This window comes from Sceloporus undulatus, chromosome 6 (genome assembly GCF_019175285.1).
Source record: "Sceloporus undulatus isolate JIND9_A2432 ecotype Alabama chromosome 6, SceUnd_v1.1, whole genome shotgun sequence".
Lineage (NCBI taxonomy): Eukaryota > Metazoa > Chordata > Lepidosauria > Squamata > Phrynosomatidae > Sceloporus > Sceloporus undulatus.
Window position 1 is genome coordinate 167774515 of NC_056527.1, and position 22968 is coordinate 167797482.

Genomic DNA, 22968 nt, shown 5'->3' on the forward strand with positions numbered 1-22968 from the left:
TCGTCGAATCCCAGAGGACTGTCCAAGATACTTAGCTACCTGAGAAAAGAGCACAAATCAAATGCTGAATGATAAGTCAACCCTTATTTAAAACCCATTGATTCAATGGGTCTGCTGGGAAGAGTAACTGGATTGAGGCTTCGGTGTAGTGGTTTGAGTGTTGGACTACAATTCTGGGACCTGGATTTGAATCCCGACTCAACCATGGAAACACATTGGGTGGCTTTGGGCAAGTCTCACATTCAGAGGGAGGAGAATCTTGCAACAAATCTTGCAACAAACTCATACACACCAATAACACAAACAAAAACAAATGCGGCCTAAGGTTTGCTATCAGTCAGAAATGACTAGACGTTACACAACAACCGCAATGACAACCTCTGTGTTGATTTGCATTCAGCCGTTGAATCAAATGTGTGTTTACTCAGATTGGGTCTAAATTATCAGGTCAATGTGTTTCTGTTCATCTAAAACAGAAATATAAATTGCATTTACGTTGTTCCGGAAAGCGTTGTAAGAAGGGGATAATGTGCATAAAATGTTTTGGTTTCAGGCAGCCTCGACGTTATGAAAACACGCAACCATGAATGTATCACAAAATATTTTCCAAGGGGATTGCCTCCTTTTTCACATTTCCTCTCTTAACAATCCCAGAAAGCAAAGTTGCTCCCGCTGCAGCTGGGATTGTTATTACAAGCGTGGGGTCTAATCTGTTAGTGACGACGGTGGAATTCGGGAGCTGTTCCATGAAATGAACCGCCGGACGCAGTTCTCACTTGCAAAATCGAATACGGTTTCAGTGTTTTGTAATATAATCTAGTTCCGCTAGAAACGTGTGTGTTTTTTTAAAAATGGGAGTGGGAAAGGAGCGTGTGCCGTTTGGATTTGGTGCTGTTTTTAAAACTCTGGGCATAATTTTTTTATGCATGCCACCGACCCTATTCTGTCAAGATATTTATGAAAGTCAAGTCTTTGGGCATTTCCCCCAAGTTCTGGCATCTCCATTCCTGGACCTCTCGCAGGGATGGCCAATGTTTCTTCATGATGCCACCTTCCCCTTTTCTTCAGTAAAGAAAAGAGTTATAAAAGTTGCAAAAGCCAGCATGGTGTGTAGTGGTTTGAGCACTGGACTGTGACCCTGGAGACCAGGGTTCAAATCATCACTCGGCCATGGAAACCCACTGGGTCAACCTGGGCAGGTCACACTCTCTCAGCCTCCAAGGCAAAGCCCTTCTGAGCAAGTCTTGCCATGAAAACCCCATGATAGGTTCCTTGGTGCAGGGCATCCTTCCCTTTGCGCTGGGTCCTGTGCATAGAGCCCTTTCCTTTGCATGCCATCCTTTCTTTTTGTGCAAAGAACCCTTCCCTTTGCGCTGGGTCTGCCTGCTTTTGAGTTGGGCATCCTTCCCTTTGCAGGGAATCCCCTCCTTTGCGCTGGGTCTTGTGCATGGAGTCCTTTCCTTTCCAGGGCATCCTTGCCTTTGCCCTGGGTCTGCCTTCTTTGGAGCAGGGCATCCTTTCTTTTGCAAGGCCCCCTGTCTTTTGCTCTGGGTTTGTCATCTTTTGAACCGGGCATCCTTCCCTTTGCGCTGGCTCTTGGGCACGGAGTCCTTCCCTTTCCTTTGCGCAGGGCATCTGCCTTCCTTTTGCAGGGCATCCTTCTCTTTGCGCTGCCTTCTTTGGAGCTGGGCATCCTCTCCTTTGCGCTGAGTCTTCTTGTGCCTCTTTGCGCAGGGCATCCTCTCTTTTGGGCTGGCTCTTGTGCCTGGAGTCCTTTCCTTTGCGCAGGGCATCTGCCTTCCTTTGGGGGCTGGATGGGGGCAGCCCTTCCTTCCCCTGCCCTGCCCTGCCTTGGCTTTGTCTGGGGAGCCGGTGCCTTTGCTGGGGCTGCAGAAGGTCCCTTTCCAAGCTGTGCATGATCCCAGGGCCAGCCAGCCAGCCAGTCCTCCTCCTCCTCCTCCTCTCTCTCTCTCTCTCTCTCTCTCTGTCTTTTGTTCTTGCTTTCCTGGGGGCCTCTGGAGAGAAGGCTGGGAGGAAGAGAGGAGGAGGAGGAGGAAGGAGCAAAGCAGAGGGAAGGCTCTCTCTCTCTCTCTCTCTCTGTCTCTGGATCCAGCGGCAGAGAGGAGGAGGAGGAGGAGGGCAGTGTGCCATGCTGCCTCTGCCTCTGCTTTGGCGGAGAGGGCACAATGGCACAAGCGGGGCCCCCCAGCTTCTCTGGAGCCCCCCCGTCGGCTGAGCCCCCGCCTGGCCCTCCGGCTTAGCCGGGCCCCCAGCCTGGCATCGCCCCCCCAAAGCCCCCCAGCTCAGCTTTGGAGACGAGCAAAGGCGCACGTGGAAAGAAGGAAGGAGAAGGCTTTTGTGCCCCAGCTTCTGCTGGCGGAGGATTGGCACCCAGACCCCCCTCCGCCCCCTTGGCCCCGGATTCGATGGCTCTCCCGGGGCCCCCCTTGGCGACCCCCGTTTGCTCGCTCGCCTTCCTCCTGATCCTCGCCTTGGCAGCAGGTAAGAAAGGAGGATGGAGAGAAGGAGGAGAAAGAGGGGTGTGAATGTGGATCTGGTCGAGGGAAGGGAAAAGGGGGGGGCACCAGCCCCAGGCAGAGGAGATCCACTGGATCCCTTCATTTGCACACCCATCTCGACCCACTGGCCGCCCTTCCAGGTCCAGCTGGACCAAGGGCTTTCATGCACGCAGAGATCTAGGATACTGTATATAAAGATGCCCTTGCTCTTGCCAACAAGTAGGGTCCCTCTCTACACCACCGAAACCTCAAGACCCAGGGCTTCAGTGCATTGAGACTTAGGGGCTTGCTCTTGCTGGCAAGTCCTGTTCACTTCTATGCCACTAAAAACCAAGGGCTTCAGTCCACTGATATCCAGAAGATCCAGAATACAGAAATGTACTTTCTCTTACTGGCAAGTCCTGTCCATTTCTATCCCAGGAAAGCCCTCCAGACCCAGGGCTTCAGTGGCATAGAGATGTCCAGGACTTGCTAGCAAGAGCAAGCACATTTTTATGTTCTAGATATTGTGTACATCAGTGCATTGAAGGCCTGGCTCTTGAGGGTCTTGGCAAGACCAAGGAGCCTTGTTGGGGGTGTGGGTCTTCCAGGCCTCTTTGGCCAGCCTTTCATGGACATTGATGCCTTTTTTCTTGCTGGGCCCATTGGGGTACATTGCACCCTCTTCCATCCTGAACAGACTGGGCCCTGGCTGAGCATCTAGTCCTTTCCCTCCTCCTCCTCTTCCTTGGGCTGTATTTGGATTTTTCCCCTTTTTCCCTCTCCCCTCCTTGCTAGAAAAGCACATGGTTCCGTCAACAAGGCCTCCTCCAAAGAGGGAAATGTGCCAAGGCGCAGTAAATAAACCCATGACTGTCTGGGATCTCTTTCTTTCTGCCTTCTTTCCCCAGCTTTTTTCCACAGACAAACACAGCACTTGCTGGACCTCTGGACTCCATCCACTCCTCATACCTTTCCCCAGGAATACCATCCTTTGGCTTTGCTTTTTAAGAAGGCCAGACCCCCTTCTGCTGGCTCAGGACACCTTTGTATAGCTAGGGATCTGTTTCCATTCCAATGGTGCCGAGTGGGTTTAGCCCCAGTATCTGGCATCCAAAGGTAGACTGCTCCTGTGCTTGGAAGCTCGGTTTAGCTGTCGTGGCTAATAGCTGCTGAAAGGCTTATTCACTTGGGAGGGGGGCATTTTTAGTTTGAAAAGTTAAAAAAATCAGTGTTCTGTTTTTTCAAAGAAGTCGCATGAGATCCTGCTTGTGCCCACATTTTGTGGAAGGGATGAAATGTTCCTATGATTTACTTTTATTTATGGGATTTCTCTCCTGCCTTTCTCCCCAAATGTTTTATTTTCTTGGTCGGTGGATTGTGGGTTCACTTCTTTTGTGAAATCTATTGCACTTGCTGTAGGATGAAAATATTTGTGGATTTGTTTCCATGGAGGAGAAGATAGGCGTTCCACCTCCTCTAGACTTGGTCACTCCTCCATGGCTCTGGAATTGCTCTTAGGAGCTCAGCTAGCAATGCCTCCTGCTTTTTTGATTCTGCAGAGGCAGAGATTTTCCTTGATTTTGAGAGGCAGGGGACCTCCTTCTGATGGCCACCAGATCCTGGGGCTGAGCAACATCCATGTACAATATCTCTTTCGTATGAAATATGTGCCCCTCTGTTTTCTTCATGCCCTGCTTCTGACCACCTGGAAGTGTTGGAGATAGATTCTTGGGCCAGAGGAAACTTTGGGACGGTCAGACATTGTTGTTGATCTGTGCCTTAAAGTCATATGATGACTTTAGAAGGTTTTCTTGGCAAGATTGATTCAGAGGAGGGTCATTGGCTTCTTCTGAGACTGGAGACAGTGTGATTTGGGCAGAATCGTCCATTGGGAAACCCAAACTCTGGCCTCCTAGTCCAGCACTCAAACCACTATACCATGCTAGCTCCCAAAATGGCCTTAGGGGCAACATGCAGTCCATGGGTCACACCTTCCCCATCCATGATCTAGATCAGTGGTTCCCAAACTTTGGTCCTCCAGATGTTTTGGACTTCAGCGCCCAGAATTCCTGATTGTTTACCAAGCTGGCTGGGGCTACTGGAGGTTGATGGCCAAAACGCCTGGAGGACTAAAGTTTGGGAACCACTGATCTAGATGTTGCTTTGCAGAGTAGTTGTTGTGATGTGCCGTCAACACAAAGGTAACCAGGGATGATCTGCTGAAAGAGGGGAAACTCTGCATTTTGTCAATTGGAGATCAGATGTCTCTTAGGAAAGAAAGGATAGGGACTCGGTTGTTGATTTCAGTGAAGGAAAGTCTCTGGCTTGTGTACCTCTTGCAGGCAAAAGTGAAGGGGTGGGTAGGATACATGTGGCCCTTGCAAAGTACAAAAAGCGCTGATTAACCAAATGCAATTAGGCAGCGCTGCTTATTAGTCTGCTCCTGGCATCATGTCAAGGGAGATGATAGCATGCAATTAAGATTATTGAAATGATGCTGATTTCTCCTTCCCTCCCTCTCCCACAATCTCTTGCAAGCTGAACCCTTCATAAATGCAAACCACCCGACAGCTAGACTGGTATTAGGAAGAGGAAACCATTGTCATTTGTCTAGAGGAGAGTCTTTACTTTCTGGTTCTTTGGTGCACTGCATCTGATGAGACTCAGAGTGCATCTACACTGTAGCAATAATGCAGTTTGACACCACTTTTGCTGCCATGGCTCCATCCTACAGAATCCTAGGATGTGTAGCTGGATGAGGCACCAGTCTGCTTTACAAGGCCCAAGACTGTGCAAAACTACAAATCCCAGGATTCCATAGGATGGAGCCACAGCACTTCAGGCGGTGTCAAACTGCATCACATTGACAGTGTAGATGCAGCCTCAGAGGGATTGACGCATCCTCTTGATTTCATGTGACTTTCTTCCCTGGATTTTTTAAGGGTGCATCCACACCTCAGAAATAATCCAGTCTGACACCACTTTAACTGTCATGACTCAGTGCTATGCAATTCTGGGAATTACAGTTTGTTGTGGCTCTCTGACAGAAGAGACTAAATGTCCCACAAAACTACAATTCCCAGAATTGCATAGCATTGAACCGTGACAGTTAAAATGGTGTCAGACTGGATTGTTTCTCCAGTGCGGATGAACCCCAGGACTTTGCGAAACCAGGGCTCAAATTCCTTGAGCGTTGGACTATGACTCTGGAGACCAGGGTTCAATTCCCCGCTCGGCCATAAAACCCACTGGATGACCTTCCGCAAGTCACACTCTCTCAGCCTCAGAGGAAGGCAATGGCAAACCTCCTCTGAACAAATTGTGCCAAGAAAACTCCATGATAGGGTTGCCTTATGCCAAAGTCCAGTTGCATCCTCCAATGGAACCAAACTGGAATAATAGTGGACTACTTCAAGGGCTTGGTTTGGGCACAGTCCCTTAGCCATTCCTTCTCTGAAGGCCTTGCTTATATTCTCTCTCTTGATTTTTTAAAGAAGAGTAATCCAGGAATTCCTTTGTTTTGGCTGATAGACAGCTTTTGTCTGCTGCTGCTGCAGAGTTTGGCTTTTGGGAGCAAGAACAGGATATGAGATGTAGGCTTGAGCTCTACTCAGTTACAGCCCTTGGAATTAAATCTTGCCATTTATATTTAACTAGGGCTTCACTTTTTCAATTATTCAGGGGCCTAAGCTGTCATTAATTCCTCTGCCTACATGGGTTTAATGTTGTTTTTTGAGGTGGAACGGGATGGCTTTTGCCTAAATTGTTGTAATACCTCCCATCTTCCCTTTCTCTCCCTCCTGCTTAAAATACATGCTGGGTATCGTTTTGCTAATAATAATAATAATAATAATAATAATAATAATAATAATAATAAGGCAGTGTTGACATGATAGATGAAACTGAAGCTGGTGCGCGGCGTAGAAATGCACTTGAAAGGCCCAAGATTGGAGCCGCTCTCGTTTCTAATCAAAACAGGAGGCTTAACAAAAGGCAAAGGAGAGGATTGGCTCTCCAGTGTGTGAACCGAAATGCGCGGGAAGAGTTTGAAAGAGCTTGGATGGGAATGGTGTCAAGGGTTCAGTGGTTTCCCCCCATGACTCTTCCCGATTATGTACGCCTTTGTGTTCCTTTAATCCCTCCAATTTTGCCTGTCCTCCTATGGCCCGATGTATTAGGACTACTACTACACCTAGAGTATCTTGAAGGTGACGCAGCTTATATATGTAGTGTAGGTGGTTGCGCTGGGAAAGAATATCCAGTGCAAATGTGGATATTCAGAAAACCAGGAAGCCTGGTCTTTTGGTAGTGACAGAATACTAAAAGCACAGATTTGAAAGAGATCCCAAGGGTCATCCAGTCCAACCCCATACTGCCCTGCAGGGAAATACAATGAATCCATGATTGGAAGTTTAGTCAATATATTGGGAAATGCATTCATAGATTCATAGAATTGCATAGTTGGAAGAGACTCCAAGGGTCATCCATTCCAGCCCCTTTCTGCCATGCAGGAAGACTCAATCCAAGCACCCCTGACAGATATCCAACCTCTGTTTAAAAGACTCCAAAGAAGGAGAGTCCACCACACTTTGAAGCAGTGTATTCCATTCTTGGAGATCTCTAACCGCCAGGAAGTTCTTCCAAATGTTTAGGTGAAATTATGGTTTGTAAGCAGGAATGGCCGAAGCTTCCCATGTCAGGTTGTTGTTGCTGTGAGCCTTCAAGTCATTTGCAACGTATGGAGACTCTAAGACAAACCTATCATAGGATTTTCTTGGCAAGCTTTGTTCAGCGGAGGTTTGCCACTGCATCCCCTGAAGCTGAGAGCATGTGACTTCCACCTAAGGTCACCCAGTGGGGTTCGTGGCCAAAGCTGGGAATTGAACCCTGGGTCTCTAAAGTCATAGTCCAACACTCAAACCCCTGCGCCACGTAACCATGGTGAATTCATTCACCATTTTAACCCCAGCTTTAAAGGGGGCAGCACCCATGGGGCTGAAGCTGTCTGGGGAAAAGTGTTCCACGGCTTGGATAGCCCCTTTAAAGCAGAAGCAAGGTACAACATGAAACGGATTCCCCACCCCACTGACATGGAAGCCCCCAGCTGCTGCTATGGCAAGATGCAGCAAGAGTGCTCTCTGAAAGTAGTTGTTATCTGGTATATTTGGAAGGACCAGTTCTCCACTCTGTCTCTGCCTCGCCTCTTCTTCCCTCCTTTCTCTTCTCTCTGTTCTTCTCCTTTTGTTCTTGGAGGTTCCTTGCTCCCTGGGGAGGGACTCAGCCCCACCAGCCCAGCTGCACTCTGCCCATTGCCTTTGCAAGTGGGCCGTCCATCCCCAGCGCATTCTTTTATCCCAGCCCTGCCAGACCGTCCCCTCCTCTCCTTTCCCACACCAGCTCCTTTGTGTGGCGTGTGAGGAGAGATCAAGAGAGCCTGGCTTTATTGCTATGGCAGGCCTGGCTCTTGTTTGTGCCTGTTCCCATGGCTGCCAGTTTGGGCCTTTCTCTGCACCATTGGGACTCCAACACAATGCTTTATGTGCTCGAGCATCAGCTTGTCATGGCAGGGGTGCATGCCTGGTTTACTATGAACAGGAAGGGTCCAAACCTGCAGCTTCATATGTAGATCTTCTATAGTAGAGCATACCTTGTGTGGTGAAGTCATACCGTTGTGGCGCTACAGTGTTGTGATGCCACAGCAAGTTATTGTTGGTTGCTTGGGACTAAATGCAAACTAAGTTTAGTTTGGAAGTGATGGGGAAACTCAAGCTAACATAGGCTCTCATTTTTCTTTTCCCAAACTTGTGAGCAGTTCTATCATACTTAATCATCCTGCATTAGATCGGTTGTGATATCACACTGTTGTGTTGATGCCATGCCATTGCAAGTTATTACTGGTTTCTTGGGATTAAAGGCACCTACACTTCTCATCACAATTTGGTTTTTAGTTTGGAAGCGATTGGGAAATTCAAACCAACAAGGGCTCTAATTTTTCTCTTCCCAAGCTTATGGACAATTGTAGCATACTAAAAATGATGTTATGTGAGTCAGTCAATCTGGAGAGCTTCTCTGTGGGTTATAAACATCCGCTAAAGCCCAAATAATGAGACAGCAAATGCATGACGGAGTCAATTCTGAATTACTCCAGTCTCCCCAACTGCCCTGAACTTTACAGAGTTTTTTAAAAACCTCATAAATTATATACCAGGGCTTGTGAAAAAGGGCTGTCCTGGGCTGGCGGATTTGAAAGCATCTAGGAGGTTTTGTTTTTTTGCGGGAGAATAAAAATAAATGTTTTCACGTGTTTCGCAAGCCCATAAAAGCGGTGGCAAAGGAAGTGAACAGGGTAGTAATTGCTCTGTTCAAGGACTGGAGGCAAAGAGGCTGGGAAAGGCCTGACCTGAAGTGCTCTCAGAGTCAGTTTCATGCTAACTTTTTCAAGAGATTGCCTTGAGAAGTAATACGGTTGGTCCTCCGTATCCACGGATTCTGCATCCACAGATTCAACCGTCCAGTTTTAAAATATTCACACAAAAGAATCCAAAAAACAAACCTCGGTTTTGCTATTTGTGCACCTGTGAGTCGTTTCCATCCATTGCATTGCACATATTGCATGATGCATGAGCGGATTTGGTTGTGCATTCGATTGCACATTTTGCATCTTACTTCAGCTGCACAGAGTGCCATTTGATACAAGGGTTAAGTAGCACAAGGTATACTTGCTGTTGTGTGCAGATACATGCAGTGCAACTCTAATATAAGATCTGGGCACTGTTGCAAGTAAAATATGCACAAGCCATTTGTGTACATGGTAGATGTGAATTTGCTGCAAAGTTGGACATAACAGGAGAACTCTGAGCACGTTTGGACTGGAGAACCATGAGTGGTAGGGTCGCTCCCATAGCCCCAAATCCAAGTTTGATGTCCCTTTTGAACCAGTCTGGAAAGAACACTGGAGAGATGCTGAGATGGCAGTGTGATGTTTTTAGGCCTTAGACACCCAAATGTTGTGGCCTTTCTTAGGGAAAGCCTCTAGACCAATGATTCCCAAACTTTGGTCCTCCAGGTGCTTTGCGCCTCAACTCCCAGAAGCCATAGTCACCATGGACAAAAGCCAAGAATCTTGGAAGCTGAAGTCCAAAACACCTGTAGGAATTTCAAGGTTGTAGAAGTGGAGTTGTGCGCATGTCACCCTTCTACTTGGATGTACATTGTACACAAAAGCCCATCTTGCTGGACATTTGGTTGCACATGCAGCTATGCATCCGGTTGCACATCATTGCCATTCCACACAAGGGTCAAGCAGCACAATGAATGTATTACTCTGCATGTGGGCCTTTGTGCTTTGCAACAGCGCCTCTTCCTTCGCCACTGGGCACTCTGGCCTGGCCTCTCTATGGTTTTGCCCCCCTCTTTTCCAGCCTTCGGTGGTGATAATTGCTCCCAGGCATCCAAACTGGGCCTCCTTGGTGAGGAATGAAATTCCTTGCATATACCCCCAACACCCCTTTTTCTTTAAAAAAGAGCATGCAAGGTAAAAGAGGAAAAAAACCATATCAAAGTTATATTTCAAGGAGAAAAACCATCCTCCTTTGAGAAGCTTGGGCATTTAATTTTCCTTTTTTAAGCTCCCTCTCACTTTATATGGCAACTTAAATTGGATTATATGAGGATCAGGCTGGAGTGTAACCTGAGATGAGGCAGATGGACTGAGTAGACAAAGAAAGGAAGGGTTACCAAGCCGAGGGTCAAAGGTGAGGCTGCAGGATTTTTCCAAATGGAGAGAGGTTCCATTTAGTGGTGGCGTCTGAGAATAAACATGGCTTTTGTCCGATGCTTTTATTAACCCATTAAGCATCTTAAAACGTCAGGCGTCGTCCTGTCATGCCAGCTTCCACTCCTCTCTCTTAAGACAATTATCCAGATTTTAAAACAGGAAGGTTAGAAGAATCTTTACACTCCACCAAATGCATCCAAGGAGGGAGACTTACTGTATATACTCATGTATAAGTCTAGACATTTTAATCAAAAAATTGACCCCAAAAATCTGAGTCGACTTATCCATGGGTCAATGTAAGTACTGTACTTTAACGCTCATAAAAATAGAAACCATCTCCTGGTGAAACGCAAGATGGTGATCTTCCTGGAAGCACTAACCTTCCTCTGTTCTTTCATCCATCTATCCTTCAGTATGAACACAAACAGTTATGCCTCCTGCAATTTTGTAAGTTCTTTGGCATTGTTTTCCCTTGCTTCACCCTTTAGAACATTTGTTACATGACCCTAAGTCTTACTCTCGACTTATCCACGGGTCATATCAAAATCCACCATTTTGACCCTTAAAACTGCCCTCGACTTATACATGAGATAGACTTATACTTGAGTACAGTGCACCCTTTTTTATGTGGGGATCCATTCTGGACCCCCCACATTAAAAAAGCGTATGCTTGAGCCCCATTGAAAATAATGGGGCTTGTGCATGGCGTGGCGGTGCACGCAAGCCACGGGTGCACACCTTATTATTCTTAATGGGACGTGACGCCCCTTGCGCTCCCGCAGGCTCCGTAGCAGCTTTCAGTGTATGTTGAAAGCCATGTATGGTGCGGCCGCATATGACGCGGCCGCACTGTATATATGGGGTAAGTCTTAAGTCTAGGAAAGCTCATGCTGCCAACCTCTTTCTTTCAGTTAGTCTCAAAGGTGCTACAAGATCTCTGAAGAAGCTGGAAAAGTATGTCTTTTGCCCAACATCACCCAGTGGATTTCCATGGCTGAGTAGGGATTTGAACCCAGGTCTCTCAGTGTCCTGATCCACCACTCAAACCATTACTGGTTCTCTTGTTGTATGTCTGGGGACTCTACCTCAAACTGGGGAGACTAACAAGCATGGCTCTTGGAATGACTTCTCCTTTCTTTCTCTCCGTTCTAGGTCTGTGCCGTTCGGCAGAGCTAGCATTTACCATAGAGCCCAGTGACCACACAGCTGTCCAGGAGCAGCCGCTGGTGTTGGATTGCCAAGTGGAAGGGATCCTCCCCATCAGCATCACGTGGCGGAAGAACGGGGTGCTGATGGGGGACAGCCAGGACTCCTTCACGCTCGCCAACGGCTCGCTCTACTTCTCCCACTTCCAGAAGCTGAAAGGCGATGGGTCTTCCAATGAGGGCGAGTACGATTGTTTGGCTCGGAATCGCTTTGGGTTGGTGGTGAGCCGCAAAGCCAGGATCCAGGCTGCAAGTAAGTTGGGTTCTGTTTTCTTGGCTGGATTAAACAGTCTTGCTGGGTGTTGGCATTGAGTGGCTTTAGCATCTTGGTCAGTGGCTCCCAAGTTGGTGGAACAAGAGCATCCACTCTGTGTTTTAGGTTATTTTTAAGGAGCTGTCAAAGGTGCAGAAAACTATCGCCAATGGCATTAGCATCTTGGATAGCCCCTTTAATGTTTGGATTAAAAGATAGATTGGAAGCCATGGTTTCACTTACCCATATCTGGGAAAAAAGGTGTTTCTAGGCATTTGGAGGTCCTCCAGTGCAATTCTATGGTCAATTTCCAACATATGTTAACCATAGAGTCATACTGGAGCGTCTCCAGATGCTTAGAGAAACCACCTTTCTATGTATCCGGAGGTCTTCCAGTGCAACACGTTGATCATTCTCCAGCAGAAATATAGCGTTTGTCATTATCTGTATTTTTTGCTATCCATGGTAAGTCTGGGAACATGTCCTCCACAGGTATAGGATTGGGACAGTATTTTTTGAGAAATCTAAAACACATTATGATAATACTAATACAACAACTACTAATAATAATGGGAGACTACAGTCCTTCAAGTAAGCTAGACCTGAACCATATAGGGCTTTATAGATTATCGTCAGAACTTTTAAATTTTGCCCAGAAACGGATGGGCTGCTAGTGGAGCTGTTGCAATACTTTCAACAAAGGACTTCTGAAAGCAGATTCTAAATGTCTCTGCATTAGAGTTAATAGCAGTTTGATACCACTTTAAATGTTCTGATTCCATTCTATGAATTCCTGGGAATTGTGGTTCCACTCTCCTTTACCAGAGAGATCTGGTAGAAAATTCAACGTGCCACACCACCAAACTATGAATGAATTCCACAGGACAAAGCCATGGTCATTAAAGTGGGTTTGAAGTGCTATAATAGTTGAGTACAGATTCCCTCTCCAAAGCATCATCTATTGCAAGGGGAGGAGTGGAGTGGTTTTAAACTTGATTTTGCTTTAAATATATATGGGTGTGTGTGTGTGTGTATGTATGTATGGGCGTGGAGCAAGGATGGGGTGAGGAGGCGGGGACGGTCAGCTGCAGTTTGGCCTCCGGATCGCTTGCTTAAGTGGCTGAGATTAAGTCTGAACCTGGGATCTTCCCAGTTCCCAGCCTTGGCATTGACGTCTGGAGCAGATGGCCTCTTCAGCACTGTTCAAAGAGGGCTCCCCTTTCGCCTCCGCCCATTGTTCCCCATTGTCTGGGGGCTGAATGGAGCCCCGCTGAAAAGGGAAAGTCTGCCTGCTTTGCAAGGGCTTTGGGAGATGCTGCCACAAGGATGGAGATTCTCGAGAAGGATTGAGAAAGAGGCCTCGCAGCTCACTGGGCTCGCATCTTGAAGAGCTTCTCCAGGCCTGGGCACAAGTGGTGCCATCTTTCATGGGACCCTTTCTCCCCTTGCCTTCTCCTTTCCTTGCTTTGAGAGGGGATACAAACACAGCCAGCAGTTTTGCTCTTTCCCAGGACACCAGGAGCATCATTTGGAAGGTGCAAAGGGTGCGGATGGCACCAGGTGACACCATTGCTCCTTTGGCCAGAAACAAGCTGGTGTTTGCCTGTGTCCCTTTAAAATGCTGTAGACATGGTGCACATGGGGAAAGACTCAGTGGGAAGAGAAAGGAGAGGCCCTGGGTTTCTATTAAAAAATTAACATTATTTTTTTGGAATTTTTTAAATTTTTATTTTTTAATTATTTTTATATATATATATATATAAAATATCTTACCACATTTTCACTTTGAACACATGAAGGTAGATTCAAGTGAATACATTTAGGGTGTGCATACTGTACTGTTAACTTAAAGGTATACTTTTTAAAGTTTGCTACTTGTTTATGCCACAGTTGCTGCCATTACATTCAGTAAGACAGTTGGCCCTCCTTATACACAGATTTTTTATACACAGATTCAAGCACCCACGGTTTGAAAATGTTCCAAAAAAAGTATAAATTTCAAATATCAAACTTTGATTTTCCATATTTTTTTTAAATAAGGGACACCATTTTGCTATGTCATTATGTTTAATGGGACTTGAGCATACACGGATTTTGTTCCCTGCGGAGGATCTTGGAAGCAAACCCCAGCGTATAACAAGGGTCCACTGTATACAGGAATTATGGTTTGGACTACAACTCTGGACTTCAGGGTTCAATTCACTGCTCAGCCATGGACACCCACTGAGTGTGTTACACTCTCTCAGCCTCAGAGGATGGCAGCAGCAAACCCCCTCTGGAGAAACAGGTCAAGAAACCCCATGATAGCTTCACCTTAAGTCAGAAACGACTTGAAGACATACAACAACACAACGGCACCCCTTATATAAAATGGCAAAAAGTCGGGGATGCTTTGATTGAGAGTTCCTGCATGGCAGTGGGTTGGACTCTATGGTTCCATGAGCTTTGCTTTGAATATTTTCAAACGGTGTTTAGCTGAATCTGTGGGTGCAGAATGCATGGATGCGGAGGGCAGACTGCCCCTTTGTTCTTCTGGCGTCTCCTGTTTGCAAGCTCCTTTCCTCTCTTGGGGAAGGGGTGCTCCTGTTGGGGGGCAAAAGGGCCGGCAACTTTCTCAAAAGGCAACTCTTTGTCAAGGCCAAGAGCGCCTCTCCCTCCTCCCCCTCTCTTTGCATCCCTTTGATGCGCGGCGGTTGCACCCACGGCTGTCACTGAGCTCAATGGCTCCGTTTTCACAGATCACAGGAAGGGAACAATGGCTGCAGAGGCGATGACGTTGGGAAGAAAACAAATGAAATTTCACTGTGACTGAGAGGCCCGGATAAGAGCGAGGATCTGTTTTTACTGCAAACAAAGGATGGAGTGGTGTTGGGGCCGTGGGGGATGGGGGTCGGAGCCTATGGGTAGATCTGGCATCGCTTCCAGCCTTTACCCATGTTTAAAAAAGCTGCTGCTGATGATATTTACTTATATCCCACCTTTCTCCCAATATAGGGACTAAGTGCAGCTTGCAAAGATGGGGGTGTTTTTGCATGTGATAGGGACTCTCCCTGCAGATTTCCTCATTGGGTGTTTTGTGGGACTAGCAGAGGCTACAAAATTGAGGTCCAGGGACCACCCCTGTCCAGAAAAGGCAGCCTTCCATGGATGTTGGCCTCCATTCCTGTCTGTAGTGAGAAGTGAGTTTTTGACAGGATTTTCCAGTAAACCTATGAGGCTCCATGCTGCTGCTCAATCCATTTGAAGCTGCGCGGCGCATACTTAAACTCCTGCCATGGCAACAAGTTCATCGTCAGGCCAGAGAGCAGGGTATGGCCATGAGGTGTGTGTGAGTAAAAGAGTGTTAAGAAAAGATAGACCAGGCTGTGGCTGCCAGAATAAGAAAGAAAGAAAGGGGAAATGGATGCAAGGGAAGGAGAGAGGAAGGAAGGAAAGAAGCAACGAAGGAATAGCTAGTTGCAAGTCAAATGAAAAGGAAAAAAGCAAGAAAAGGTTCCTGGCCTTTCAGTTGCAAGAAGGCCACAGAGAGCATTGGCTCAGGGGCCGCATGGTCTGAAAGCCAAAAGCTCCCCGAGTTGACCCACAGTGCAACTAGGATCCCTTTCACAATAAACAATGAAAGCATTATGATTGTGCTTTGGCTGTATCCTGTGGGATCCTGGGATTTGAAGTTTGGGCTTCTAGCTGAGAACAGTGATGTCCCAATGCCTGGCGTCATCCGGTGTGGGGGAGTGCATGGGGGGGCGGCAATGACCGAAAGGGTGCACTTCACTTTTTTAATCCAGTGGTGGCCTCCTTGTGAGGAGGATGTCACCTCCGCTGTGGAGCCAGGAGGAGCATGCTCTCCCCTTCGCACCCTGCATGCCCAACTGGGTGTCACCCCTCCACTGAGTTGTCAAACTGGTGCGATCCACATTCCTTGCACTCCTCTAGATACCACTTACTGAGACGTCTGAATGCTCCTCCCTATTTTGCAAGTAGACTGGTCCCAAGTCTTCAGGATTCTAGCTTTCGTGTGTTATGTTTTTATGGAAGGAACCAGTATGGGTCTTCTTGATCCCTTGTGGATTGTGAAAAAGAGGTAATCTCTGAGCTGATGCCTTCCAGATAGTTTTGATTGATTACATTGATTACAACGCCTGTTGTCCTCACAGTGACCAGGGGACGATGGAGAATGTAGTGCAAAGCTACCAGATTCTGGCAGGCGGTGGAGCAGCCACTGGGAGCTCAACTTTGTGTCCCTGCTTTCCAGAAATGCACCTTGCAGTGTAAATTAAGGATGGAAATATGGGGTATATGATTACTGTATATACTCATGTATAAGCCTAGAAATGTTAGTCAAAAAATTGACCCCAAAAACCTGGGTCGACTTATCCATGGGTCAAAGTAAATACTATACTTGAACTCTTATTAAAAGGAGAACTGTTGGTGAAAGGCAAGAGTGCAGTCTGTCCTGGAAGCACTGACTTCCATTCAGAGTTTAGTGTGAGCCAAAACCTTGATGCCTGCCAGAATTTTGTAGGTTCCTTGTTTTCCTTTGCTTCATCATTTAGATCCTTTGCTGCATGTCCCTAAGTTTTACCCTCAACTTATCCAAGGGTCATATCAAAATCCATAATTTTGACCCCAAAACCTGCCCTCGACTTATACATGAGGTCGGCTTGTAGTTGCATATATATGGTAAATCAAGGTGTTCAAAAGGGAAACATATGTATTATTTTACAACATTTTGCAATATGTCAATACACAGTGACACAAAATGATTGCAAAGCCAGTGACAGTAATGGCATTGGTGCTGGAACAGACAGACAAATAACACTTTTCTTAACCATGGAGGATAATTGTGAGAGTGTTTTTTTACTCCAGCTCTTTTCTCTTGTAAGTCTTATCCACATGTTTCACCAAATCCCCTCCCCGAAAAGCCTCACAATTGCACACTCCGTGTGTGTGTGTGTCCTAAGAATGGGCTATGTGCGCTTGTGTTACGAAAAACATGAGTGGCATTTTGACAGCCTGGCAGCAGGTACTTACTGCCCATGCAAAATACTTCATTTGAATCCAATTTAGACAAACTGGCCCACTTAACAATAGGGAATAGAAAGAGGACCGGCTAATGGTGACTTATTAAAATAAGGTTTACCCAGACCTTGCAATGGTTATTGTGGAGTGTGAAGTGGTTCTCATTCTTGTTCATTGTCGCCTTTGCTACTTTTTTAATTGAGCATTCAAATTTCTCCGAAGCAACTTGGGCAGTTGTGTCTCTTAGAATTGACAGAATCCTGTATTTACTCAAACCCTTAACAAACAAAGCAAAACAGATGCCCGCTTTGTTTGGGCCAGGGATCTCTGATTTGCAAACTTTTGGAATTGCTTTTCTGCAGTGAAAATGAAAAACACTGCAGGTGATGGTGTGAAAATAATGATGATAATAATAATTATTATTACTTTAAAATATTGCAAAAAATTACATCAGTGAAATACTTTGCCCTTGATGCTTTGAGGTCAGTTCAGTTACCAATGTCCATTTGAGGTGGAATGATAGCCGAAATCCCTTTGGTAGTCACAACCATAATTGTTAAATGGCGAGAGCAGAAAACCATCGTCCCTCCATTTATTTGTATCCCACCTATCCCATACGTGAGTCCCATTGATTCAATGGGTCTACAAGCGATGAGTGCATAGTGCTGCCAGCATGATGCTCCTGCTGCAACTTTTGCAACTTCTTGTTGATGTTATTGCACTGAGCATTTCTTGTATGCAGCTTGGGAGAAAGGTGGGATATAAATGAAAAGGGATGGTGGTTTTCTGCTCTCACTAGTGTCAGCCCCAGGAATGGAGGAGCCAATGCAATGCTGCAAGGACATGACAGATGCCAATGCTCATTAGGATTAGTTACTACTCATATTTTGGATTCTGCTGCTCATGACGAAGGGTGGCCATGTTTAACGTCAGCCTTCTTTTCTTTGAAGAGACAGCATAGTGTAGTGGTTTGAGTTCTGGAGTACGACTCTGGAGACCAGGATTTGGATCTCTGTTCCGCAATGGAAACCCATTGGGTGACCTAGGACATGTCACACTCTCTCAGCCACAAAGACAGGCAAAGGCAACTCCGTTCTGAACCAATCCTACCAAGAAAACCTCACTGTAAGTGGAAATTACTCGGAGGCATACAATAACAAAGCTATGAGGAGCACCATGGTGTCTTCCATGTTGGAAAACTGAGAGTCACTGAAGGACCTTGAGCAAGTCACACTCTCTCAGCCTCGAAGGAAAACAATGGCAAAAATGACACACAGTCACTGAAGACAACAAATTAATCCTGTCCATTTCCATCCTCCCCAGCTTTAAGTATCTTCCACTCAGTGCCACCCACAGCTCCTAATTCTCCTGTCATCTCTGGTTACCTCCCCTTCCCCTCCATCATCCTCTCTCTTCTTTCACACTCTGGAATATCAGGAAGCAGATGTCCAAAAATAAAAAAGAGAGCATCCCCCCCTTTTTTCTTCTTCTTCTTCTTCTTTTCCCATGTTCTCACACCACTAGAAGCCTCCTCAAGAGGGGCATGCTTCAGTTTTATAATGCAGATGAACCCCTTTCTTCCCCCTTCCCTGGTCTTTCCCTACTCTGCTTGGAAACCCAGGGCTGGGAACACCAAGCCAGCAAATTCACAAAGCTGACAAGGGTCTTGCCAGTCTTTGCACAAGAGGAGGATTTGCAATTTTAAGCAGCGAGGGATAATGATGATGATAATCATAACTTTTGCAAGGCGCTTTCCCTCGCCAAAGGATCAGGGGGGGGATGGCGGCGAGGAAGGAGTGGGGGTCCGGATGTGCCGGACCACCCTGCCCTGAGCAAACAAATGAGCTTGAAGGTCCATAATTGCAAGCCAGCCTTTTAAGGATTTCTCTAGAGGATTCCTGAGTAATGGAGGTCACGCAAGGTCAACGGAGAGCACCAGAGAATAAATCTGAAAGCACTAAGTCTCCCTCTCTCTCCCCTTTTAAAGCCAGGCATAAAGGATTTATTTTGTGTGAGGGACAGCTCTGGAACAATGCTCTCCCCCAACTCTCCCCTCGCAGGGGCCCACCGGAGAAAATAACATGGAGCCCTTGTGTAAAGCAGCAAAGTCATTCTCTGAGGATGGGAAAGGAAGGAAAGGGTGGCCATGCAGAGTCTCCCCTCCTGGGAGGCTTGGGAAGCTAACAAGTATCCAGTTGACTTGGTAAACTGGGCAAACTGGACGGTTAGCGAAGTACGGGAACATCCAAAAACCCACAAAATGGCAAGTTTGCGTCATCTGTTTTGTGCACTTTGGTTGATCCAATAATGGTATCACTGTGAAGTCGAAGGCTTTTATGGCTGGCATCCAAAGTTTTTTGGGCTGTGGGGCCATGTTCTAGATTTCTCTGAAGATGCCAGCCACAGATGCTGGTGAACCCAAAAAACCCACAAAAAGCAATGGTATCCCTGTTTTACGAGTTTTGGATGCCATTGTACTTTGCTATATGGTCAGCATGGCTACCCCTGGATATGTTGCCTAGATGGTTCACTGTTTAGGAACTCCTAGAGATGAGAGCCAGAATCTCTTCACTATCTCATGCGTGTTATAGGATTTCCTATGGAAATTGTTGGCCTTTTTTTGTCTGATGCAGAACATCCACATTCGCAATACTGAGAAATCATAGAATTGGAAGGAACTGCAATGGCTATCTACTAATTTCCTGCTTCTAACATCAGAACCTTCTTCCTTATGTTTAAGTGGATTGTCTTATCGTTTGGATCCATTTTCTAGTCTCTGGAGCAGTGAAAAACAAGCTCGATCCATCCCATATATGCCATCCCTTCAGATATTTCAAGATGGCGCTCTGTGCCACTTCTGTGCCTTTTTCTTCTTCAAGCTAAACATGGCCAGATGTCTAAGCTATTCCTCAAACTTGTAGAGTTGTGCATGTGGGGCTATTGTACATGCAGGTGAATATTGCACATGGATAGGTTTTTTTGTGGGTTTTTCAGGCTATGTGGCCATGTTTTAGAAGGGTTTATTCCTGACGTTTCACCAGCATCTGTGGCTGGCATCTTGGGAGAACAATAGGTCAACTGCTTGTGAACATTTGCACAAATGTTTGCACAACTTGTGCAAAGATGTTCTGGCTATTGTCATTCCATTGAGTTGAGTCTCAGGTTTTGGACTGGAAATCCCAGGAGCTGGGACAATTCTGAATTGGCAACCCTAATTCAAACCATCTTTTAAATAAAACTTTCCTCCCAAAGAGGCTTGAAAATGCACAAAGTGTTGGGTGACAAAAGCTCGGAAACCCTAATGAGGAGTTTGAAATGCCAGCAATTGCTAAATAGCTTCAATAGGAGTGAGGCCATCGCTGATCAGAGATTTTATTTTTAATCCCCCCCAAAAAAACCCAGCCCGCATCTATTCTCATTGGAGGCAGATTATATTGAGCGGGTGAAATCCAGCTCACTGGTGGCTATTAAACCCGACAGTGTAATAAGTCCAATATGTATTTCAATTTACTTTGCAGCAACTACATTTAATTTACTCACTGCGGGGTTCGGGATGTAATCTTCCCTGTTCCCATTATTTGTCGAATGCATTATACATAAAGTTGCAAAAAAAAGGAGAGAACGATGGAGCCTGAGCTGTTTCATGATTTGTTGCCCAGATGACATGGCAAATGCGAGCAAATTAACGCCGAAATCTTAGTGCTGCAGAGTGTAATTATATTTGCAGATGAATTAAACCCATTTCCTCCCATTCCTCCCCTTTTTCCTGTAAAGCTTGATTAAAGTGGACCCTCTCTATAATTTCCAGAGTGGCGGAAATATCTTATAGAAAATGGGGAGTGTTGCAGCCATCATTCCCTGGTTTCACGGTAGCTATGGCTCACTTTGGTCCAAAACACACTGCAGAAATAATCCAGTTTGAGACCACTTTAACTGTCCTGGCTCCATGCTAGGGAACTCTGGAAGCTGGAGTTTCATGAGACATTTAGCCTTCTCTGTCAGAGAGCTCTGATGCCACAATGAACTACAATTCCCAGGATTCCCTAGTACCTCATCAAATGAAAATGCATGCAAACACCCTCATTCTGGTGTCACAACCATCCAAGAACACTAAATACATCTGTTTGCCTCCGCAGTTCTTCTCAAAATGGTGTCGGGAAGGAAGTGACAATTCCGAGTGCCATTTTGAGAGGGACTGCAGAGGAAAACGAACTTGCATAAGTGTCAAAGTCCCACATTAAGATGAAAGCAGAACATAAACACAATCCCCAGGGGATTCTGGGACTTGTAAACCCCAAACGAACCTTTCCCAGGGGATTCTGGGACCTGTAGTCCCCCGACTCTGATCAGGAGCCAGAGGAAAAAGTTTGACTAGTGGTAAAGGATCTTGACCAGCTGAATAGTACATAAACTACTACAACAGCCAAATGGGCAAATCTGAAAACAAGTAGGCTTGCCATTATGCATGAATCCGAGCAAAGAGGCGCATCTTCCTCCTCCTGTTTGATGGATGGCATTTAATATCTCCCAAGTCCTGGGTCTCATTTTCCCTTGACATCTGGTGACCGAATACATACACTGGAATTGTGACTGAATACACAAGTGGGGACTTTAATAAAGCAGAGCTGTGACGATGGATCGGTGGATGGCATGAGAGCTGGCTGGGGTTTTTTAGCCAAGTGAGGGATGACAAATCCACAAAGGAAATGCTCTTTGCACGTAGCTCAGGAGAACCACTGAATTAATGAACCAAAAAGCAAACAGCTGCTGCCCCTCTTCCTAAAGCTCTCCGGTTCTGAACAGAACAAGGTGCCAGCGGTCTTGCACCAACTCTTGACCATAAAGGATGTCAGAAAGACCCAAATGGATCCATCAGACAAAAGGCCCATCTAGCATTGCGTGCTATTTGTTTTTCCCTCTGGGAATCTATCAAGTGAGGCATGAAGTCTGCATTCCCCCTTCCTCTATTCCCAGAGCCTGGAAAAGTTCTTCTTTTGGACCGTGTTGTTGTTGTGTGCCTTGAAATTGACTCTGACCTGTGGCGGTCCTATCATAGGATTTTCTTGGCAGTCACACTCTCTCACCCTTGACTTCTTACAAGGGTGAGACAGTGTGGCCGCTTAGACATGTCTAAGCAGGGATTTGAACCCTGGTCTCCCAATGTCCAACACTCAAACTACTATACCAGGCTGACTCCTCACACCCAACAAACTACAGTGGACCCTTGCTTTACGTGGGGCATCCACATATCTTGATTTCAGTAAGGCCTTCCGACAAGGTCCCCATGATAGCCTTGAAAATAAGCAAGCCAAGAAAACCCTGTGATAGGTTCACACTGTTGATGTTGTTGCTGAGTGCCTTCAAGTCATTTCTGACTTATGGCGACCCTGTCATGGGTTTTCTTGGCAACACTTGTTCAGAATGGGTTTGCCTTTGCCTTCCTACGGCGCTAAGAGAGCGGGACTTGCCCAAGGTCCCTCAGTGGGCTTCCATGGCCAAGGGGGGATTTGAACCCTGATCTCCAGTCACAGTCCAACACGCAAACCATTGTGCCATGCTGGTTCAGGTTTGCCTTAAGGTTGCCATGAGTCCGAAATGCCATAAAAGCTCACAACAATAACAGTCTTGAAAGGAGCATGGGAGGAGCTGTGCATCTGAATGAGACTCTTCCAGGGCCCTCTGTTCTTCGGCTTCTGCTCAGTTCCAGGCTTGAATCTATCCATCTGTTATGTGGTCTTCCTCTCTTCTTACTTCCTTCCACCTTTCCTAGTATCATTATCTTTCCTAATGAGTCATGCCTTCTCATAATGTGGCCAAAGTACGACAATCTCAGTTTCTTGGCCTCCGGGCCGCCATGAGTCCAAAATGTTTTCAGAGCTCACAACAACAACAGCAAACTTGGAAAGCACAGTGATTCTGATGTAAGGGAGCCCTGGCGGTGCAGTGGTTCAATGCCTGTACTGCAGCCATTCACTCAAAACCACAAGGTTGCGAGTTCAAGATCAGCAAAAGGGCCCAAGTTCAACTCAGGCTTGCATCCTTCCCAGGAGGGAGCTAAAACGAGTACCCAGACTGTTGGGAGCAAATTAGCTTACTTGCTAATTAGCGTACTTGCTGTTCACCGCTATGATCTTTGGAATAGCAGTATATAAATAAAACAAATTAATAATAATAATAATAATAATAATAATAATAATAATAATAATAATAATA

The 22968-nt window shown here is 46.2% G+C and overlaps 1 protein-coding gene across 1 annotated transcript in view; it reads left to right on the forward strand.

Moving 5' to 3' along the window:
• The first annotated feature begins 2122 nt into the window (after nt 1-2122).
• IGDCC3 (immunoglobulin superfamily DCC subclass member 3) overlaps nt 2123-22968 on the forward strand; it is a 56992-nt gene continuing 36146 nt past the window's right edge. The window contains 2 exon segments of the mRNA XM_042477543.1: nt 2123-2502; nt 11431-11736. Coding sequence (XP_042333477.1) covers nt 2427-2502; nt 11431-11736 — 382 coding nt within the window. The 5' untranslated portion in view covers nt 2123-2426.